A 21162-nucleotide genomic window follows, 5' to 3' on the forward strand; every position below is an offset into this window, starting at 1 on the left:
CTGGTCGGCACAGGATGTTTTTCACAACACTTCTGAGTTGTTCAGACTGGTCCTATAATCCTTGTGACACAGAGTGGCCAATCACTTGCTCTCCTGCCTTTTCTTGATCACTAGTGTGGAAGGGGTGCAGTATAAATTACCCAATATGGAAATAAATCTGAATGATCTGTTTTCTCTCCATAGATTACTCTTTAATGAGAAGTGCTTTTTTTGCCTCTAAATCCAAATAGGCAAACATATGTAGACAGGCAGGTTGGGGAAAAGAAATACACATAGGCATGGGCATGTTTCTTGATCTACATCAAAGTAGAAATACATAAGTGATATGACTCAGAAGGGATTCATTACAATGAGTATAGAAATAAAATCTTACAATCATTTTATTTTCCTCAATATCAGTATGTAGGTTCCAGAATATGTAGGTTCAGAATTCTCCAGTATGTGTAGGTTCAGGAATTCTGCTGTACCCGTGTCCTTGATTGTTCAAATTTTCATCATAAAGTTAGAGTGGTTAACTAGTTAAATAATAGTTTAGAAGTTTAACAGTTTCTCACAGTTAGGGTGACAAAGAAGCCCAAGAGCAAGTGCTGGCTGGTTTAATGTTTGGGGAAGTAGGCATCCTTAGTAATGATGGCAGGCAGGCTTTATGCTGTATTCCCATGTAGTAGACTGGGTAAAAGGGCTTTGTTGGTCTTGTTGTAAACGGGCATTTATCCCCTTAGCAAAGTTTTTCCTTCAGGATCTAATCACCTTCTAGAAAGCCTTATACCCTTACAGCATCACTTTAGTAATTGGGTTCCAATACATGAATTTCAGATGACAACTACTCAAACCATAGGACACAGCACAGTAATTCAGTGCAATGAGGATTACTAAGTGATAAAATATAGACTAGAGAAAGGGGAACAATTTTTACTTTCAGTAATATTAGAATTTAACATTGAAAATCCTTGCTGTAAGGTCTGAAATATTTTCAGACTTTCTTTACAGAATTCACATTTATTATAATTCTATACTAGACTCAATGAAACATGGTATTTCCAAATATTTCTCAGTTCTGGTGACACTAGCAGTAAACTATTTTTTTATTCAAAATTTAAATTTTATCCATTGAATGACTTGCAAAAATATTCTCATTATTGTTTCCAAATTACACTATGAAAGTGGAAATTCCAAAAGTGTTTTTTCCTATGTTACAAGTAAAGATATACTTCATAGAGTTAAAGTTCATTTTTCTTCCATATCTCTAACCAAATGAAAGCAATAATTTTTCTCAAGGGATGGACCTAGTAGTCTGATTGAGACATTGAATAATGTATGCTGGATATAGAGTTGTTCAACTTGTTCACTCAGTACATTTTTTTTCTGTTTAATAAATTAATAAAACTGACAAGCCATACAGTTGGTTTAAAAATGCATTTCAGTTCATTTTTTTCCAAGTTTGTTTTCACTGTTTTAAGAATAGATCAGAAAAGATGCTTAGACATGATAATTTTATACACCACTCTGAGTTGGCATGTTAAGGATCAATAGTCAAAACTGCTGAATTAAAATTCAAGTTCACAGTGTTTTAACCTTGTTCTCAAAACTGATTTTTCTCTATGACTCCTGGGGAAATCATTCAAACTTAACTACCTGTCCTAATTCTTGGCATTTTAAAATATCAAGTTGCTTCTGTGAAAAACTAAATAATGAATCTTAGGGGATTTGGCCTCATATTTGAGAACCAAGTGATGGTTTCTTATAACTCAGGCTTTTGAATAATATTGAAATGATCATATGCTTACCAAAGGTTAGGGACAACAAGGAAAACAAGCATTATCCCACAGGTAGTATTTCATTAACTTCATAGAATTATGTTTGCTTCAAGTAGTAAATATGCCTTCAAATCCCTAACTTTCATATAAAAGGGATTTCTTGAATGGGGTCCCACATGGTGTTAATTTTGACTTTCACATGTCTTTTACTGCATGCAAATGACATAGAACAACACTGAATATACATCAATTTAGGAGCCTAGTGAAATGAAAGAACAGAAGAATGTCCATCTTAATCGTTTATGATTAAAATAATGTAAATATTTACTTTCTTAGAATGATTTACATCACTTGCTGCAAATATGCAAATTGCACCTTACATATGCTTAATATTTAAACATATCTCAGCATCATTTTTGGCTTTCTTGCCCTTTGCTGTTTAATGCAATTCATTTTAGCGGGTTACACAGAACATATCCTTGTTCTAATGTGTCTCCTTTAAATCTGTTACCAAGATTAAAATCTGTTACCAAACTTAAAACTCATCTGTCTTCAACTAAACAATTCTACCATTTGTTTTTATCAAAAGAATTTATGATCATCTTGAGTAACCAATGTTCATTCATGCAAGGAGCCCTAATGTTCTTACTTTCTAAGTTTGCCTATGCAACTCTTATAGTGAGATGCAAATCTGTTGTCAGCTCCTTGGGGATATCTTCCTGCATCCCCTCAAGCAAAATCAGAAACTGCTCATTCTATTCTTTAGCAGCATTTTTGTCCGTCTCCATCATGACATGTTACCTTCTTGAACTAGACAACAGGGCATTCTACATGCCCAGTCATCAGATAACTGTCTAGAATACTGTCAGGGTTGAATACAATTTATTGACATCAATGAATGAAATAAAAAAAGGCAAATTTTACCGTGTTTCTCCTTCCACATTAAAAATATAATTTTGTCCCTATATCCATTATTATTTCCTATATTCATTGTTTCACATCAGAACATGAAACATGGGACAAATTATGAGTCTCAATCTCATAAACACTAAAATAAATTAGAAATTTCAAAAACAGAAAAACAATGAGCATCTCTAATGAGTAAGGATTCTTATGGTTTGGAAAATTGAGTTCTCAGAACTCTTTTGGGTGGGTCGGGGAGAAATGGATGTGCAAACTCAGATCATATAAGTTTTATGTTGGAGCTGGCAATATAGAGGTGGTTCATTAGTAAGGCACTTGCTTAGCTTGCATAAAGACCTGCATATAGGGAAAAAATAGGTGTGGGGAGAAAATTATATATATATATATATATATATATACACACACATATGTGTGTATATATATAATTTGACAGGATGAAAAACAGACATGGAGTTATGTAATTATATGTCAAGAAATTAGAATCCTCTATAAAAGTGACCTGAAAAGCTCTCATATCTTTTTTTAACATGCCCAGAGATGAATATTCCTGAGTGATCCCCTTATATATTTCAATACATTACCTCTTTATATTCCAAATGCTATCTAACTAGCGCTGCCACTAAAATGAGATTCCTTTTCTGTCCACCCACATGATTCATTACATAATGATTTCTCTTAATATTTTAAGTTTTAAAATCAAATTGCATCTTATTGCATTTACTCTCTGTTTTTTATCCAGCAGTCTTCTGGGTTGTGAAGATTTCAGTGGAGGTACTGTGATTGCAAGGCCTTTTGTTTTATAGAAAGTTTTATATTGTCCATGCAATTTCAATAAGTTGATATCACTACCACATTGAAATACTGTGTAGAAAGAGATGATTTTTTTTAAAAAATACAGTGTGCATGTCTATTGTAAATTTTTACCAGCACTGTGCTATACATAACTATACCAATACACAAAAATCCATTTTTCTTTCTTTGAATGAAGCCAAATTATGGAAATTAAAGTATCAGCTTTATCGAAAATCATTAAAAATAGATGCATTTACATTATCTCCACTAAAAAGAAATGTTCAGAAAACTATTCAGTTGCCACAAAACCATTCCAGAACATAATCTCCCAAAAGTTAACTTTCTTCTCATTAATTTTTATAAAGTATATAAGTATTCAACCAAAGACACTTTGTGTGTGTGTGATGTACTATATATTAGGGAGATTGGGAGAGAAAATGTTCTACTGAATTAAATAGCAAATAAAGATGCAAATATACTTCTTGTTCTTGTTGAGTTCTTCATAGGTGGATACAATGGACTTATTAGTTCTTTATTTGTTAAACTTCTAAAAATATAGAAAATGGCCAAATAGTACAAATAATCTTTACTTAAAAATTAGGGGAACAATATTTTCCACAAGATATAAATAAGAATAGAATACTTTTCTGTTTAAAACTATAACTAAATTACAAAAGGAAAAGTATAGAAAATCAGCAGATACATAACATAAATCTTAATTACTTGTTGTATATGATGATCTTTTCAAAGTTCAAAATAAATATATTTGCATTTTTATGTTTTTCTGAAGACTTTATTTTTTAATCCTATGATTTTATAAAGATCATATGCCCTCAGGTATTATATGATCATAAACTATGAATATTAATAAAAATTAGTCATATTTTCATATACTTTTAGCAATGAAATATGTTTAATAAAAATTAAAGTGATGTAGTCATCTCTGACAAAGTTGTATCTGGCACTGTGAAAATTTTATTGTTTGATAGTAAATACTTGAAAGTGTATAACAAATGAAATATAGTGAATTGCATCTAAATTAATGGAATTATTTAACAGGAAATACAAAGCATCTCTAAAAAGAAAGTGAAACTTTTAAATCATTGTACATGTTTCCTTTAGTGCTCTATTTTTGCTAAAATCTTTTTAACTACACAAAATCTTTTCTTAACTTTTTTAAAAAATCTTTTTTTAACTACACAAGACATTTAGAAAGAAATAATATCTTTTATTTGAGACTGTGAAATCAATATTTCTGGTGTAGTTGCTTCTTTTTATTTTATTGTGAAAATACCGTATAGAAGGGTTACAATTGCATGGGCAAGAAAATGGGTACATTTCTTATCAAGCATTATTACCTCTTCCTTTGTTTCTCCTTTATCCCTTCCCATCTCCTCGCCCCTACCCCCCAGCCAAAGTTATAAAGTTCTTTTTTCGACATAACAACTTGTACATCTCATTGTTGCAATGAGCCCACATGTATCCCTATTTAAACACTTTGTTTTTTCCCTTTCCCCTCCACAAATTATACCAACATCAAATACAGTGAAAGCAGGGGTAGTTGCTTCTTTTCAAGGATGAATATCCCAGCCTTATTTCTCTATTGATAACTTGGTTCTTTTTCAATACCTGGGATATTGAATTGCACTTAAATTTTTCTTAATTTTTCTCTCATATTTTATAGGTAAATCATTTTATAATCTAGATGATGATTTTAATTGACAGAAAATCACAAAAATGTTAGTATGAATTGTATATATATGTATAGATATGCATACATATAAATACTAAAATATTCAGGGATTTATTTCAAAAACATTTCTTCAAGTACTATGTTTAAGTAACCTTTTAGATGCATAAGCTGATACTAGTCTACTGTGAAAGAGATTTCTCATTTGTCCTTTGAGCAAAATAACTTTTTATAATAGGGTACATACTTAAAAGTCCAGCTTCAATGTCTAAATGTGTCTGTGCATTTTGCTAATGACATTTTCAATAAAATGCTAAAGTATATCTTTGAAGTGCATAATGACTGGAAGTAAAATTCATGCTCTTTCAAGTAACTGACATGTTTATGTTTGAAAAAAAGACAGATTATATGTTCTCTTCAGCTTTCATTGCTATGCAAACTTGAATAATTCATTGACATTATTTCACACACAGACTCACCACGGCAATGCGCTCCTTCATCATACCCATCTGAGCAGTCCAACACTCCATTGCACAACTGGGATAAATGAACACATTTGTTGGTTCCAAGGCAAGTAATGTGATTCAAGGGGCACTTGATTTCTACCTCCTCGGGACCTAATAAAAATATAGAAAGGAAGAAGATGTGTGTTAGTTTTACTTGTTCAAGTCTAAGAAAATACTATAATTTATAATTCACTTATGAAACAAATCTATACAAAAATGACCAGAGGGGGCTGGGAAGGTGGCTCAGCGGTAGAGTGCTTGCCTTGCATGCAGGAGGCCCTGGGTTCAATTTCTCAGCACCACATAAGCAGAAAAAGCCAGAAGTGTGCTATGGCTTAAGTGGAAGAGCACTAGCCTTGAGCTGAAGAGCTGAGGAACAGCACCTAGGTCCAGAGTTCAGACCCATGACTGACCAAAAAAAAAAAAAAAAAAAAAAGACCAGAAGATACATCAGATTCTTAATGACATCAAAATTAGCTTAAATGATTGGAACACTAACCTATATGGATGCTAAGATACGAAATATTTTGCACTTTTTTGGAGTAATGAATTAAAACAAATGTATCTTTTAATCTTTAAAATAGCACAAGCTAAAATTTTGAAAAGGTTTTGTTCTATCTCATTCCTTTATCACTGAGCAAGATACTTATTCTCCTTGGGTTTTCCTCCACTATGAAATATGGATATTGGAAATTAACTTGCAGGACTCTTGAAAATTACAAAAAGTAACCTAAACAAAAGAATTCTATAGTTTGAGCATGCTTTTTCCCAAAATACAAAACCAAATATGTTCCAGTTTGAGCCCTAGTGGCTTATCCTAGCTATTCAGAAGGTTGAAATCTGAGGATCCCAGTTCAAAGCCATACTGGGCACGGAAATGTGAGTCTCTTATCTCCAATTAACCACCAAAATACCAAAAGAAGAGTTGTGGTCCAAAGTGTTAGAGTGCTAGCTTTGAGCAGAATAAAATATCAAGGGACAGCACTCATGCCCTGAGTTTAAGCCCCATGATTGAGAGAGAGAAAGAGAGGGGGGAGAGGAGAGCAAAAGAGAAAAGGTGAGAAAGAAAGAAAAAAGAGAAAGAAAAAGAGAGAAAGAAAAGAAAGAAAGAAAAATGAAGGAAGAAGAAATTATGTATCACTAGGAGGACATAAATTATACCAATATATAAAAATAATATTTATACTATAAATTATTAATAGACTTTACTCATTAATGTGAAATAAGCTTCAAATATTAAGCTAAATCTTATTTTATAAACACACCTTAAATTGCAGTATAGAACTATTTTCAATTTTATTCTTTTTATGTAGAGGAGACTTACTTTCTTGTGTTCAGTAAGGAGTGAAGATAGATTTAAGCCTCATCAAATGTGTTTTCTGACTAACAATAATTGAGATAGTGCAATTTGTGAAAGGGCAGATATTTCTCTTCTCTCAGTGGACTTTTGTTTTATCTGTAAGTAGTTGTACCAAGGGATTTTAGTTTAGCATATCAGTTTATAGTGCAATGTGTCTTGATAGATGCTCAGATGTCTGCATTTTTACATCTCTGCCATTTAGAAGCAAGATATGTATGCCTAATTTCCTAACATTAGCATTCCTAACCCACATAGAGTATCAAAACCACACTCTCTGGGTCTTATCCAACCAAGAATTAATTTGCTTGGTTTCTTGTTTGTCTTTTCATTTGTACCTTCCTGGGGCTTAAATTTACTTACTTAAATTTCTTAACCTCCATAGAAAAATGAAATCATTTTTGCTGAATGAAAATTATTTTATATAACCTACTTTTATTTTATTTATTTATTTTTATTTATTGCTGGTCTAGACACTTGAACTCAGGGCCTGGGTGCTGTACCAGAGCCTTTTTGTTTTCAAGGCTAGTCCTCTACCAGTTGAGCCACAGTGCCACTTCTAGCTTTTTTTTGTTTAAAATTGTGAAAATACCGTACAGAGGGGTTACAATTACATGAGCAAGGTAATGAGTATATTTCTTATCAAGCATTGTTGCCTCCTCCTTTGTTTCCACTTACAATCCCTTACCATTCCCGCCCCCCAAGCCAAAGTTGTAAAGTTTGTTTTCGACATAATGTCTTGTACATCTCATTGTTGCAATGGGTCCACCTGTATCCCTATTTAAACAATTTGTTTTTTCCCTTCCCCTCCACAAATTATACTAACATCAAATTCAGTGAAAACAGGGTTTATACCGTGGGGAAGGGACATACAAAGCAACAAAGAAATCATCTTATAAATATGGTAGAAACAATTGCAAGAAAGAAAAAAAAAACATTTGAGTCCTTATCTTGGGGTTCATTTTGCCTAACATCAACTTATCTGACCGTTTAAGTTACTAGTATATGTCTGAGACAAGCAGAAACTTCTAGCTTTTTTTGAGTTTTAGGAGGATTTTTGTGCCACAATCTGTAGATCTCAACCTCCTGAGTAGCTAGGATTACAGTCTTGAGCCTTCAGCACCCAGACCTATTTTCTTAAAAACAAACAAACAAAAAATGCAAAACAAAACAAAACAAGGGCTGGGAAGGTGGCTCAGTGGTGCGCGCTTGCCTCGCATGCCTGAGGCCCTGGGTTCTATTCCTCAGCACCACGTAAGCAAAAAGATAAAAGCCAGAAGTGGAGCTGTGGCTCAAGTGGTAGAACGCTAGCTTTGAGCCGAAGAGCTGAGGGACAGCGCCCAGGCCCAGAGTTCAGGCCCCACGACCGGACCCCTCAAAAAAACAAAACTTTTTTTATTGCATAGGCTGCCTTTCAGCTCCCTTCCCACTCTCTACCTTCCCAGTCCAAATTCTGTTAAATTCTTTTTCCAAAGAGTAAAATTTAAAAGGATAATTTTAAAAGGAAAAAAAAAGATTTAACACAAGGGCTTAAATTGTATACACACGAGAATAATATTCTTTGCATTGCTTATAGGCTTTAACCAATTATTAAATTGTAAATTTAATTATAAAACTGTAGTTTTGTTCACAGTGAAGTTAGAGGGACACACAGTTCTTCAAAACCTGCCTGGATATTGCTCTTGGTAACATATTACATTATTCTTTCTTTTGACTCCCCTAATAATCTTGTTACTTTATAATCATCCTATAGATATGCCTGATACATTCCCACGCACTCTTTCATGACCTTCATTCATCATCTACTTGGAAAAACACAAAATCTTCTCCAACAACTAAATTTTCTGGTAAAGTTCTGCTGGACTTCAACCTTTCAACCCATTATGAGTTTGTCCACAACTGTAACTTTCAAGTATTTGTCTGCATACTAGGTTATGAGATGGCTGAGATGAGTGATTACTTCAAATTGTTCTTTATAATATAAGCAACTACCTCTTAGGGTAATATCACTATGAGCTCAATGCATAATTGTTGAATGAAAGTTCATTGCATTATAATTCTATTGAGTGTTTACCTTGCTCCTTTTTCATCATCAATGCATTCTCATACATAGCATGTTAGATAAGTCTTTTACCCTATGAATAATTCAAAATCAATTCTTATTTGTTGGCCACAACAAAACAGAATTTCTTGCCTTGATGTGTTTAATTGCAATTTAATTAACATTATTTACAAGTAATTTGCTGTGTTTATATTCTAAAACTTCAATGCCATATTTCACTTTCTGAAAATGCACCAATTTTTCCCCATTTCTGGAGTTGTTTTGTTTTTTTTTTTTTCCCTCATGCAACACCATCACTACATTGTAAACGTTGTATTTTGTTTCTGTTTTTGTTTGGTTATTGAATCTAAAATTTTCAAGGTCTAATTCAAACTTTAGCCTCTCCATAAAGCTTTCTTTATTGAAAAAATAACAATAAAATAAATGTAACATGGCTGAAAACACATGAGCTTTAGAGGCCAAACACTTGGATGTGAGTTTCTATCTTCTACTGGGTAGTTGTTTAAACTTGAATAAATATTTAACCTTCTTAAATTCACATTTTCCATTTGAAAAATTGAACAAGAAATAGCATTTACCACAGAGGTGTGGCATGAGCAACAAAGGTAATACTTTTGAAGTTTAGCATGGATGTAGTCTTCAAGTAGGCAGTATTCTATGGAAGCTATTATTCTGCTTTTGTTCTATTAACCTGGATTGATAATGTGTATATCATATGTTCACTTTCTTATTACATGTACATCTTTACATAGATTATGAACTGTGTTGTAAATGAAGGTTCCCATGCATTTTCCTGAGGCCACAGTATTTTCATTTTTTTTCCTTCTCTAGTGTATAACATTGGGTAGAATAATGTGGCAATGAAAACATATTGCTCACTAGTTGGTATAAAACCAAGTGAAATTTTTTGTACCTGAAACTACCAATTATAGGCATAACATGTGTACAAGATTCAGAAATTTATAAATATGTGGTTTAGCTAGGCATTGGTGGCTCATGCCTGTAGTCCTAGCTACTCAGGAGGCTGAGATCTGAGGATCATGGTTCATAGCCAGCCCAGGCAGGAAAGTCCATGAGATTCTTATCTACAATTAACCACCAGAAAACTGGAAGTGGTGCTATGGCTCAAGTGATAGAGTGCTCACATTGAGCTGAAGAGCTCAGGGACAGTGCCCAGGACCAGAGTTCAAGCCCCACACTGACAAAAAAAAAAAGTATGTGGTTTGGAATTTTATCTGATTAGGCCTGTTTATACACATTGAAAAACTGGAAATTGATTATCTTATACAAAATATTTTGAAATTCAGTACTTATGGAAAACTAGGACTAACTTAAAAACATTGCAGAAAATAAGGATTATTTCAAATGATAAGTTTACTTATAGGGTTTACTTTGGAATATTTCAGCAATAAGGATCGTTTCAAATGATAAGTTTACTTATAGGGTTTACTTTAGAATATTTCAGCTGGTAAATTTTTTCAGTAAATTAGATTAAAAATAAAATGATTCATGAGAATATTGGAATGCAACTTAAACATTAGCTTTCTAGAATTGCTTAACAGCTAGTTTTAGTTTCATTATAACTAGCTATATACAGATATCTTAAGAACTACTGATTTATTTCAAGTGCTGAATGCTGTCTATGTTTGATTCTTTTTTCTTTCACTTTAGAAAAGAATAATTTTACACAAGCTAGTTTCTTGAGCATTACAGGCAACCTGACATCTTAACTATTTTAAAGAGGAAAGAAAATTATTATGCAACTAGTGCATAGAAATATTGCATTACAATGTTATGATAATTATCACAGCTGTGAGTTTTAATTACCACAATTTAGGACACTTATAATGCATGTGCATGAAATTATTTGCTTCATGGCTTCATGTTGCTTGAGATAATTTGTATTTAGTGTAAAGGTATTCAGTATAGATCTGTTAATATTTAACATAGCATTGGGTTACATGCAAACCTGTGTGTGTGTGTGTGTGTGTGTGTGTTGGCAGGAATAGGGTTTGAACTCATAGTCTTGTCATAGTAAGTACTTTATGAGTTGAGCCAATCTCCAGGTGTTTTTATTTCAGTTTATTATTTTTTACATAACGTTTGGGGCTTTTCAAAGGGCTTATTAGGACCATAATCTTTCTATCTATGTACCCTGCCTAGCTGTGATTATAGTCATATATTGTCACACATGAGTATTTGTTGAGATGAGGTTTTTGCTAGCTTTTTGATCAGCCCGACTCTGAATTGTCATCTTCTTAATCTCTTGCCCCTGAATCACTGGAATTGTAAGTTTGAGCTACTGGACCTGCCTCATACTATTCTTAAGGAGGTAGCAAAAGCTTCTTAGATTTGTTTTGATTACATTAGATCTAGTTTGTTATCTTTGCATACAAATGCACAAATTTATCCTTTCCTGATACTTAGGTGAAAGAGTGGCTGGGGATAAAGTCCAGGAATTCCTGAGGCCACACTAGTGCATTAGCCCCACCCTCAGTCTCCTACAACTTGTACATGTGAGATACCTCAGACAACACTCATATTTTAATTCAAATGGGAAAATGAAATGTATTGTGTTCCAGATAAGATTACAACTATAAAATTCAGTTTCTCCATAAAACAATACATCATATCATTTGTTAGAATTTGCTATATGACTGAATTTAACGTTGGAGAACTATAAATAAGAATTCCTGAGTCAGGGGCAGAACTTGGAAAATAGGTTACTAGACCTGACAGCCCTATACCATGAACTGGTGATTCTCTCCAGCAGTCTGTGACCCTGACCCCGACCAGAATCCTATTTAGGCTCCCACCAACTCAGCCGCCATTTTGTGCCATGTCTCTTGTGTCTCTGAACTGTCCTCTGGTCACCATCGTATCCTAATTCATTTCTCTATTGGAGTTGGTCTGGATTGTTGGAATTGCTTTTCTGCTCTATCTTTCCTTTACTACCTTCATGGCGAAGTTAACAACGTTAAATGTATTTGAGGCTACAAGTTTTCTGGGGATACGTGTCTGTCTGAAGTAGCTGGCTTTCTAATAAAGGCTCCCGATCTGACCTCTCTAAATGTGGCTTCTCTGTACCTTGCCATTGAATTTCCATATAACATTACTACCCTAAAGCCATTTCTGACATCTTTTAGTCTATTTGGAAAAAGAGATTTCACAGCTTTGATAACTTGTACATGGATGAAAAAGACCTTTCAGTCCTTAATCTTCAGAAGTTCCAGTAAAGAAAAAAAATGACTGTACTGAAGAGCTTTATGAATTTCATATATCAATAGCATAACTGATCATCTAAGGGAGGTTGTAGTATATTAAAATATGAATACAAATAATGAATTACTATAATAATGAATGTAAATAAATGTAAGAAAATGTAAAATAATGAATAGAAATAAATGGATTATTAGTTGATAGTTTTTCATCGGTCACTTCTGGATCATGCTAACAAATATTGTCAGGTTATAATAATCATACTGTGTATGTATTATTTGGTCAATCTATAGCAAGCTATATTTTTTCATTTTATTTGGCTGATAGTATCTGAATGAATCCAAAAAATATAGGTAAAATCATAATATTCTCCTGCACTGAAAATTTAGACACTTAGAATTAATATACAAAACATACAAAAATAGCAAAGAAAAAATATCCTATGACCATAGCCACAATTAATTAATTATAGCCTTAATTAATAGTCATTAATTATAGCCTTAAAAATAAAAGCCTTCAAGCCAGGTGCCAGTAGCTCATGCCTGTAATCCTAGCTACTCAGGAGGCTGAGGTCTGAGGATCACGGTTCAAAGCCAGTCCGGGCAGGAAAGTCTGTGAAACTCTTATCTCCAATAAACCACCAGAAAACCAAAAATGGCTATGTAGCTCAAGTGGTAGAGCACTCACCTTGAGCTGTAGGGCTGAGGAACAATGCTCAGGCCCAGAGTTCAAGCCCCATGACTGACAATAAATAAATAAATAAATAAGAGTCTGAAAAGGGTGATGGATTGTTTTCCTTTCTCACCTTCCGGTATAAAGGGAACTAGATTGTAACATTAAATGGCATCAGTGTTTTATGTGTGGCTGTCATTACAGCATTGCCATTCATTAAACTCACTACTAATAGGGAAAAGAACCTGGATGATCCATGAAACAGGACCTATTCAGTTGTTTTAAACACTCCTCTCATTGAATTCTTCAAATATTTCTGGCTTTTGGACTCATTCAACACAGTTTTTCTTTAACGCTCCACAAGCATGTTCCTTCTCCTACCTCCTTGTCTTCATCTAGTCTAAAAGGCATTTGCATAGCTTCAAAAAAAAAACAGAAAACTGAGTCCTGATAACTATATTGGTAAGTTGGATTTGGACCCCTCAATTTCAGGAACTTCATTGCATTCAAGGTCCTTAGAAAAATAACAATTCTCTTTGAAAACTGGAATTGTAAGTGTTCTGTGAGAACAAGTAATTATTTTGTCTTTTAGAAAACAATTCATTGGTTCCCATAATTTTTGGGTGGTAAATTAACTGATTTGTATGTGGAATTTGTTTCAAAGTCATAGTTGAGAGAGAACTCTACAAATAAATTCAAGTTATTTATCAGAAAATAAAACATACCCTTTTATCTTTAGTTTTGAAAAGTCTCACTAAATCATCAGGAAAGAAAACACCTTGACATTATTTGAAACTCATACTATGAGGAAAAGATTTGCCCATTGTGGAGGTAAAACATGTAAGAAGGCAGAAAATTTGATGCGCTATTTAAGACTATCTTTTTTTTTTTCCTGAAATACACAATACAAGACAAGTGTTTCACTCTCTAGCCAAGGCATTTTCCTCTTGTTCTCTGGGATTACTTTTCCTACTGTAACTGGCTGACAGCTCGTGATTGTAGTTCTGAAGTTCTGGGCATAGTGGAATGACTGTCCAATTAGGAGCAAAGATGACTCCCTGGTAGGAAGCATGTTAAAGCACTGATGCTTGACATGAAAAGAGAAGCTGAAATCAGATAGCCCCATACAAGTCTCAGAGGAAAAAAGGTCTTTCTGCTCAGAAGGGACATTGAGTAGGAACAGCCAACTGGTTTGTCCACATGTCATATAGCTGAGCATTATTTCATCTTTGATTCCACAAACGTGTACAGATTGCTTTTTAGCCAAAGTCTGCACAGACAGATGCACTGTTATTGCTCACTCTTTCATAAACTTCTAAAAGAAGAAGGAAATTTTCTGTCTTTTATTCTATAGACTATAACAACAAAAGCTTAGATGTATATCCTCATTTAATGTCTGAAACCTAAGAAGCAGGTTTTTATTGTCGGCTGATTAGTGAAAGAAATCACTTTTTCAAGAGTCAAAAGAATTCTAAGTGAAAAATCTTTACTAAATTCCAGGCAAGGTATTCGAGTTTTGAAAAAAATATTCTAATATATCCAAAATTTGATGACTTAATACATAAGGGATTAAAATTATTGACTATAATCTAGGGACATTCTGTTCTCAGATTAAGAAGAAATGAAGAGGAATACTTTAAAGTATCCACAACCAAAGTAACTCTCTCAAGCATTATAACAATTATAAATATTGAGCTAAGAAGAAAACTATCGCTCTGATTTGGGGGGAAGTTTCATCTGTGAGCATTAGTCAAATAATGTGGATTTCCTATGGTATATGTTTAAATTAGGTAGAATAGTACAGTTACATGGCAAGTATCTTTCAAAGGAAGACTCATGGTGTGAAACAGTAATTTTCATTTAGTTTGAGAAAAAAAAAAAACACTGTTCAACAGCCCAGTTTAAAAGCTATAGGATGTACATACATTATTACCTATGAGTCTGGTCTCAGTGATATAATTTATATGAAATCTGTGTGTATACATACATGCATATATGTCATATATAGGGTACATGTACGGGATATATTTGGGAAAATATACGATTATATATATATAAACCCAAAGTGAAATTATTTGATGAAATGTATTTTTCAAATATCAATTTTTATAGCATTCAAAATTGTATTAACTCTGAGAATAATTTCATGGTGCACTTTAGAAAAAACAAGCTCTTCCTTATTGCATGCTATAAAAGTGAAATTATATTAATAAGATAATTACTGTGTGTTGAGTACATCCTATGTTCCAGATTCTGTGGTAAGCACATAATGTCCATTATCATATTAAATCCTCACAAGAATATTATGAGTTAGGTATTATAATTGCTATTACAGAGATGAGAGAATTGAAGATTGTAGAGGTTGGATGACCTTTTCAAGGGTACAGAATTATAATTTTATTTGAATTTAGATCACTTACATCTTCAAAAGGTAGTTCCTTTATCTCTATATTATATTGTGCTACATTATCAAAAATGCAAGCCATGAAATCAAATTATGTGTCCATATCTGTTTTTCTTAACTATCTTCTTTGTGAAGTCAACTATAAAATAATCTTAGTAAAAAATATTGATGGAATGGAGAAAATTAAGATGTACATCAAGATGGCAAAACCCATGCTATGTCAATAAATAATCCTTACAGTTAAGAGCAATAAAATACTTAACAATTTGTCCATTGGCAGATTCTTGAAAAGAGTGCTTTGTAGCAAGTGTTTAGGCTCTTCAAGATCTTATACTAAAAATAAAAATAAAAATCATAACCAACAGCATAATAAAACTTTTGTAATTGGTGAACTCTTATGGATGACCATGAACCCATGAAATCTTGCTGTAAAATCAACAGCAATTCTGTTTTCCAGGATGATTCTGATTGGGGAAAGGAGAAATGAGGAGAGTTTATGTCAGTTGTGGGCATGCCAGGTTGGCTGACAGAAAGGTGGGTTGAGGGCTGCTGGCAGTCCTTTGTTCTCCTCACTTATATATGAAGACACATGAGAGTATTTGAAAATTTCCATCAAGGCTTAGATTAGCAGCTGTGTAGAATTGAAACTGTTATATTTCAGTATTTGCTCATCCAGTTTGGTTGTGTCTTACATACCAGATAACTATAGGTTGTTCTGAGAGGGATGGCTTATGTTTTTGTTTTGCTTTCTTTATTTTTGGTTTTTAAATTGTAACCATGAACATGGCTCCTGCATGTTTCATAGTAAAGAAGAACACTTATCCATTGTGACCCTAGTTTGTTCTATAAGGTGTTTCAAGAGCATGCATTGCCAAATAAAGCTCAACTGTACTCATAGGTCCCAAATCCATTTATTAGCAGCAAATCAGTGTATCACCAGGTACTTATTTCCAATTTGGTTAGTTAACCTCTGGGATCAAGCAGACTGGCCATCTGACAGTTGCTACCTCTTCTTGGTAAAGTCCTATTAGTTCTGCCACTTGGCACAGCCTCTTCTCCTGGTTAGCCTGGCAAGTTGAAGCCCAGGAGGAAAGATGCCAATATCACAGGTCCAACTACCATATGGTGCCACGATCTGCCTTTCTGCTTTGCTGCTACTATTTTTTACCCCTTAACATCTGTCACTGAATATCCTCTTCATGCTAGAAGAGATACAGGATAAGTCATTTTATTTCAATCAATAGAAAATTCTAAAAAGAAAAACTGATCATGATTATTTTAGTCATCAACTGCATAGTAAAAAAGAAAAAGTTTTATCTAGGCTAACATTCAAATACAATATGTTAACACTAAATAGTCATCTAGACTCTCTAGAGAGTTGAGAAATCACATGAAGGCCTTACTGAGTGACCATATAACTGATTTAATTCATTAAATAGCATTTTAGCTCCACTGTTATGAACAGAGCCAAATGTCTTCAATATATATGAACAATTAGACAAATGGAAAATACACCGCACTCAATGAGTGGAAAATACCAGAACAGCCTTCTATCTTTTTCATAGAAATAATCTGTTAACAATAATCACTTTTCTCCAAATCCTTTCAATTTACATAGCATCTCCTCTATGAAGGTTTGTGTAGTTATTTAGAAGACAGGGAATAGCAAGGTTCAGTAGTATTATGAGATTTCTAACAGTGTTCATGCCATCAACTCACTAAATGATATCCGAATGGCCTTACAAAATTAATGACCTAAAAACACCATTCATTTAGATCCATGTGAGAAATTTCTTGTATTTCTGGAGAATTCTAGTAATTAATTCAGTTTCAATAGGTTCCTGAATATATCCTTGGCATCAAAAGAAAATATACACAAGTGGAAATTTCAGATTTTTTATGCTGAGAATTATGACAAAATGGAAAAAGAAAAACAAATGCAATTCATCTATCAATACAAACTCATCTGAATTAATAAATAGTTCTTTACTTCTTCTTGTGATTATATGGGAGGGACTCCAAAGCTGGCCAGACATAAATTAATTTCTGCACTGTAGTAAATGCTACCATGGTAAGATCCTAGGGAGTCTTGTCTCTCCCATCAAATCTTTTTCTCAGAAAAAATATCAAATCCTTTTCATTTTATCTGCCCAGTATAAATCTTTAATAGTTAGGTTAATGAGTAGAAGCCAGACCCAAACAGACGGAGGTCCCATGGTTTCCCTTACTTGCAATAACTAGTATTCATCTAGGATAATCTTAACAGACAAGCAGAAAAGGTCAAAAACATGTACATAGGACCATATAAGATGACGCTAAGTAAAATGAACCCCAACATAGAGACACAAGAGGTTTTTCTCTTTGTTGCTGTTGTTTTTAATGTACTATGTGATTTCTTTGGTTCTTTTATATATTGTTCCCCCATGGTGGGTGGAGGAGAGGGAGGAGTTGGGAAGGTGGGGAAGGAAGGAATAGTAGGGGAAAAACAAAGGAAAGGGTAACAATGCTCAATAGGAAATGTACTCATTGCCTTACTAATGTAACTGTAACCCCTCTGTACAGTATCTTTACAATAAAAAATATCAAAAACTAAATGCTGTAAAATAAAAAAATGGTCAAGATAACCTGACACAGGACCCATAACAAAAAACAAAGGTCACCAGGAATATTCAAAATAGAAACATCGGGCAACTGTTAATAGGTTTCCCCTAGTTTACATGGGGACCTCAGTTCACAAGGCAGCTTTTGCACAAAGTTAATACTCTTGAATTGTTTACAGATAAGTGCAATTGTAAAAACATGCTAAACCTATGTTTTCTTTTCCTTAAGTTTAATGCTTATTTTAAAACTCTATAAATGAATTCTAAACAATTAATATTCAGTTGAACTGACTGTTGAATACAGAGATGCTGACTGAAAACACATTGAGACTGTCTTAGAATTGAGCATGCACATACAGACAAACCCACAAATACACATGAGTATGGTAAAACAGAAAATGATGTTCTGATAAAAGGTAATACACAAAAATATTCTTCCTTTTCTGCAACATTTTTGGTTCTATTTATGTTCTCATTATGATGAAGTTGATAAATGTTGGTCATTAAGCTAAAATAGCATAGTATGTAAGATAGAGTCTTTAAAGATGCTCCATTTATTTGTGAAATGGTTTTGGAAATATTTCTGTTTCATTATAATATTTTACTGAAAGTAAGAGACATTTCAATGCTTTCTCAAATATGAAAGCCTAAAATGATCCTAGAATAATATCAATCTGGATATTTTATCTTGTGCAGATTCAGGTCCACTCATGCTAATAGGTAGCATGATAACATTTCTCTCTGATCTGACTTCCGTGGGTTATGTACCTTGTGAACACTTCCCTGCAGTTCATACTAAGCACTTGGTCAATGACACATTAAGAGTAATGCTTTATACTCTAACACAATAAGTCTCAGATGTTCATGAACTTATGAATCACCTAGCAATCTTTTTTTTTTTTTCCTTTGGTCAGTTGTGGAGCTTGAATTCTGGGCTTGGGTGCTGTCCCTGTGTTCTTCAGCTCTAGGTGAGTGCTCTAGTGTTTGAGCCACAGCACCACTTCTGGTTTTCTGGTGGTTTATTGTAGATAAGAATCTCAAGGACTTTCCTGTCCCGGCTGGCTTTGAACTGTGTTGCTCAGATCTCAGCCTCCTGAGGACTAGGATTATAGGCGTGAGCCACTGGCACCAGGCTAACAATCCATTTAAACTGCAGATTTTGATTCAAAACATCTTGGCTGGACAGAGACTTTACATTATTGTGAACATCTAGGTGCTGCTAGTGCTACTGCTGGGGCCTACATTTTGAACAGCTCAAAGCCCACTGAAAATTAATTAATTAATTAATTAATTTATTTTGCTCACTCACTAGCCATATGGTCATTGAAACACAGTATCTAAACACACACAAAAAAAGAGCACCTACTTTCATTAAACCACACATTGACCAAGATTTCATTTTAAAAGTCATACTAGAACATTGTTTTTACCTGTCTATGAACCTTAATATGTTGACATAGTCTAGAAATTTAGATCTAAAGTATGGTGAATGATTTTTGTCTTTGGAAGAGGATATGTACTCATAAACACATACTGATCTCTAATTATTACAGTCCTACATGATCAAAGAAGAAATAATGGATATGATGTATCTTAAAAAAGAGATAGACATAAAAATGCGAGATTCACTGCAAAGCTTATGTTTTCAGATATATGTGTTTCAAATCTGAGAATTATAGCATGAGAGAACAAATAAACTGTTTCTCTGACATTAGATCTTATGGCTTGTTGGACATTGCATTAGCCATTTCTCAATTTAGTGAATATCAGGTCAAGAATGAATAGCCTGAATAGCTATAAGTTACAGAAATACACATACACACACACACACACACACACACACACACACACACAGCTGGAAGGTACATATATGCCTATATATATAGATAGTGTTTTCACATTTATTTTTTATCTGTATGCTAACTTTAATTCTTCCTTTATTTTCTAACAATTTATATCTGGGAAAAGTTAGGGGAGAATTTGAATCTGGGAAATTTGGCACTGATCTTTTGAAATATATTGGAGTCAGATATGCTTCTGTTGCACCATGAGGCCCTGCTTTTGAATACTTTGTTCACTTGCAACTAATCCTTATACTAATTGCATTCTTTTTAAAATTTTTATTCTGTTATTCTATCTTTATTCTTCAAGTATTTCAGTACAATTTAAAATTTAGTGAAAATAAAGTAGCAAACTATGAAATGTAATATTTAATAGGTAAAAATTCCTTCTGAGTCTTGAAGAAACTATTCTAAATATAAAAATAATATAACACAGTGGTAGACCAAAATGTACAACTCAGAAAAGACATTGTTAACAATTGTGGCTTTTCAAAATAAATTTCTAACAATTTGACATTTTTACATTCATTAAATCAAAAAAAAAGTTAAATGTATCAATATCCAACAAGTCTATATAAATTAGTACTAAAGATGAACATAATATGAGTTACAAAAAGTAAGGGCATAATTCATGGCACTACAAAGTCTTTTAAAAGTAGTTTAAATTGGTAAAAAGGAAGATTTGAAGCAAGCACAGTTATTTTATTAAATGGTAAAAATTGTGTGTCTTAAATTAACATCTTGATCAACAGTACTTTAACAGTTTGTTCTGTATACACAGTTCCACTGAAAAATATACATCCCACACATTTAATATCTACTTTTTCTTACCTTCTGTTTATGTTCTGAATGATAGAGTTCTGCAGGTTACACTTAGATATGTTATGTTTTTCTTTTCAAAACCTTTTTTTGATGTGAGTTTTAGGACCCTGTCATTTTGAAATATAAATCCTCCTGTAAGTTTCCTACCTGGTAAAATAACTTTTTACAATAGTATCCCTTTATATCCTTCAGTGTCTCTTATGGTCTCAGTGAAATTTCTGAGAAATAAATTATTACCAGAGCTTCTGTCCCTCCAAAAGAATCAAAAACATATCTTAGTTATGTTAAATAATGCTGGCATAAACATAAGTGAACCAACCCAGATGACCCTCGGTAGATGAATGGACCAAGAAAATGTGATATATATATATATATATATACATATATATATATATATATATATATATGTACATATAATGGAATTCTATGATTCCATCAGAAAGAATGGCATTGCCCCATTTGTTAGGAAATGGAAAGATGGAAAAAAAATTATATTAAGTGAAATACACCAGGCCC

The 21162-nt window shown here is 33.2% G+C and overlaps 1 protein-coding gene across 1 annotated transcript in view; it reads right to left on the reverse strand.

Annotated features, from left to right (window-relative positions):
• Nucleotides 1-21162, reverse strand: part of Lrp1b (LDL receptor related protein 1B) — a 1466647-nt gene that overhangs the window by 1104837 nt on the left and 340648 nt on the right. Inside the window, 1 exon segment of the mRNA XM_042683428.1 lies at nt 5643-5780. Within this exon segment, the coding sequence (XP_042539362.1) occupies nt 5643-5780 (138 nt within the window).

The sequence above is a fragment of the Dipodomys spectabilis genome, unplaced genomic scaffold (assembly GCF_019054845.1).
Source record: "Dipodomys spectabilis isolate Male_0828 unplaced genomic scaffold, ASM1905484v1 ptg000081l, whole genome shotgun sequence".
NCBI lineage: Eukaryota > Metazoa > Chordata > Mammalia > Rodentia > Heteromyidae > Dipodomys > Dipodomys spectabilis.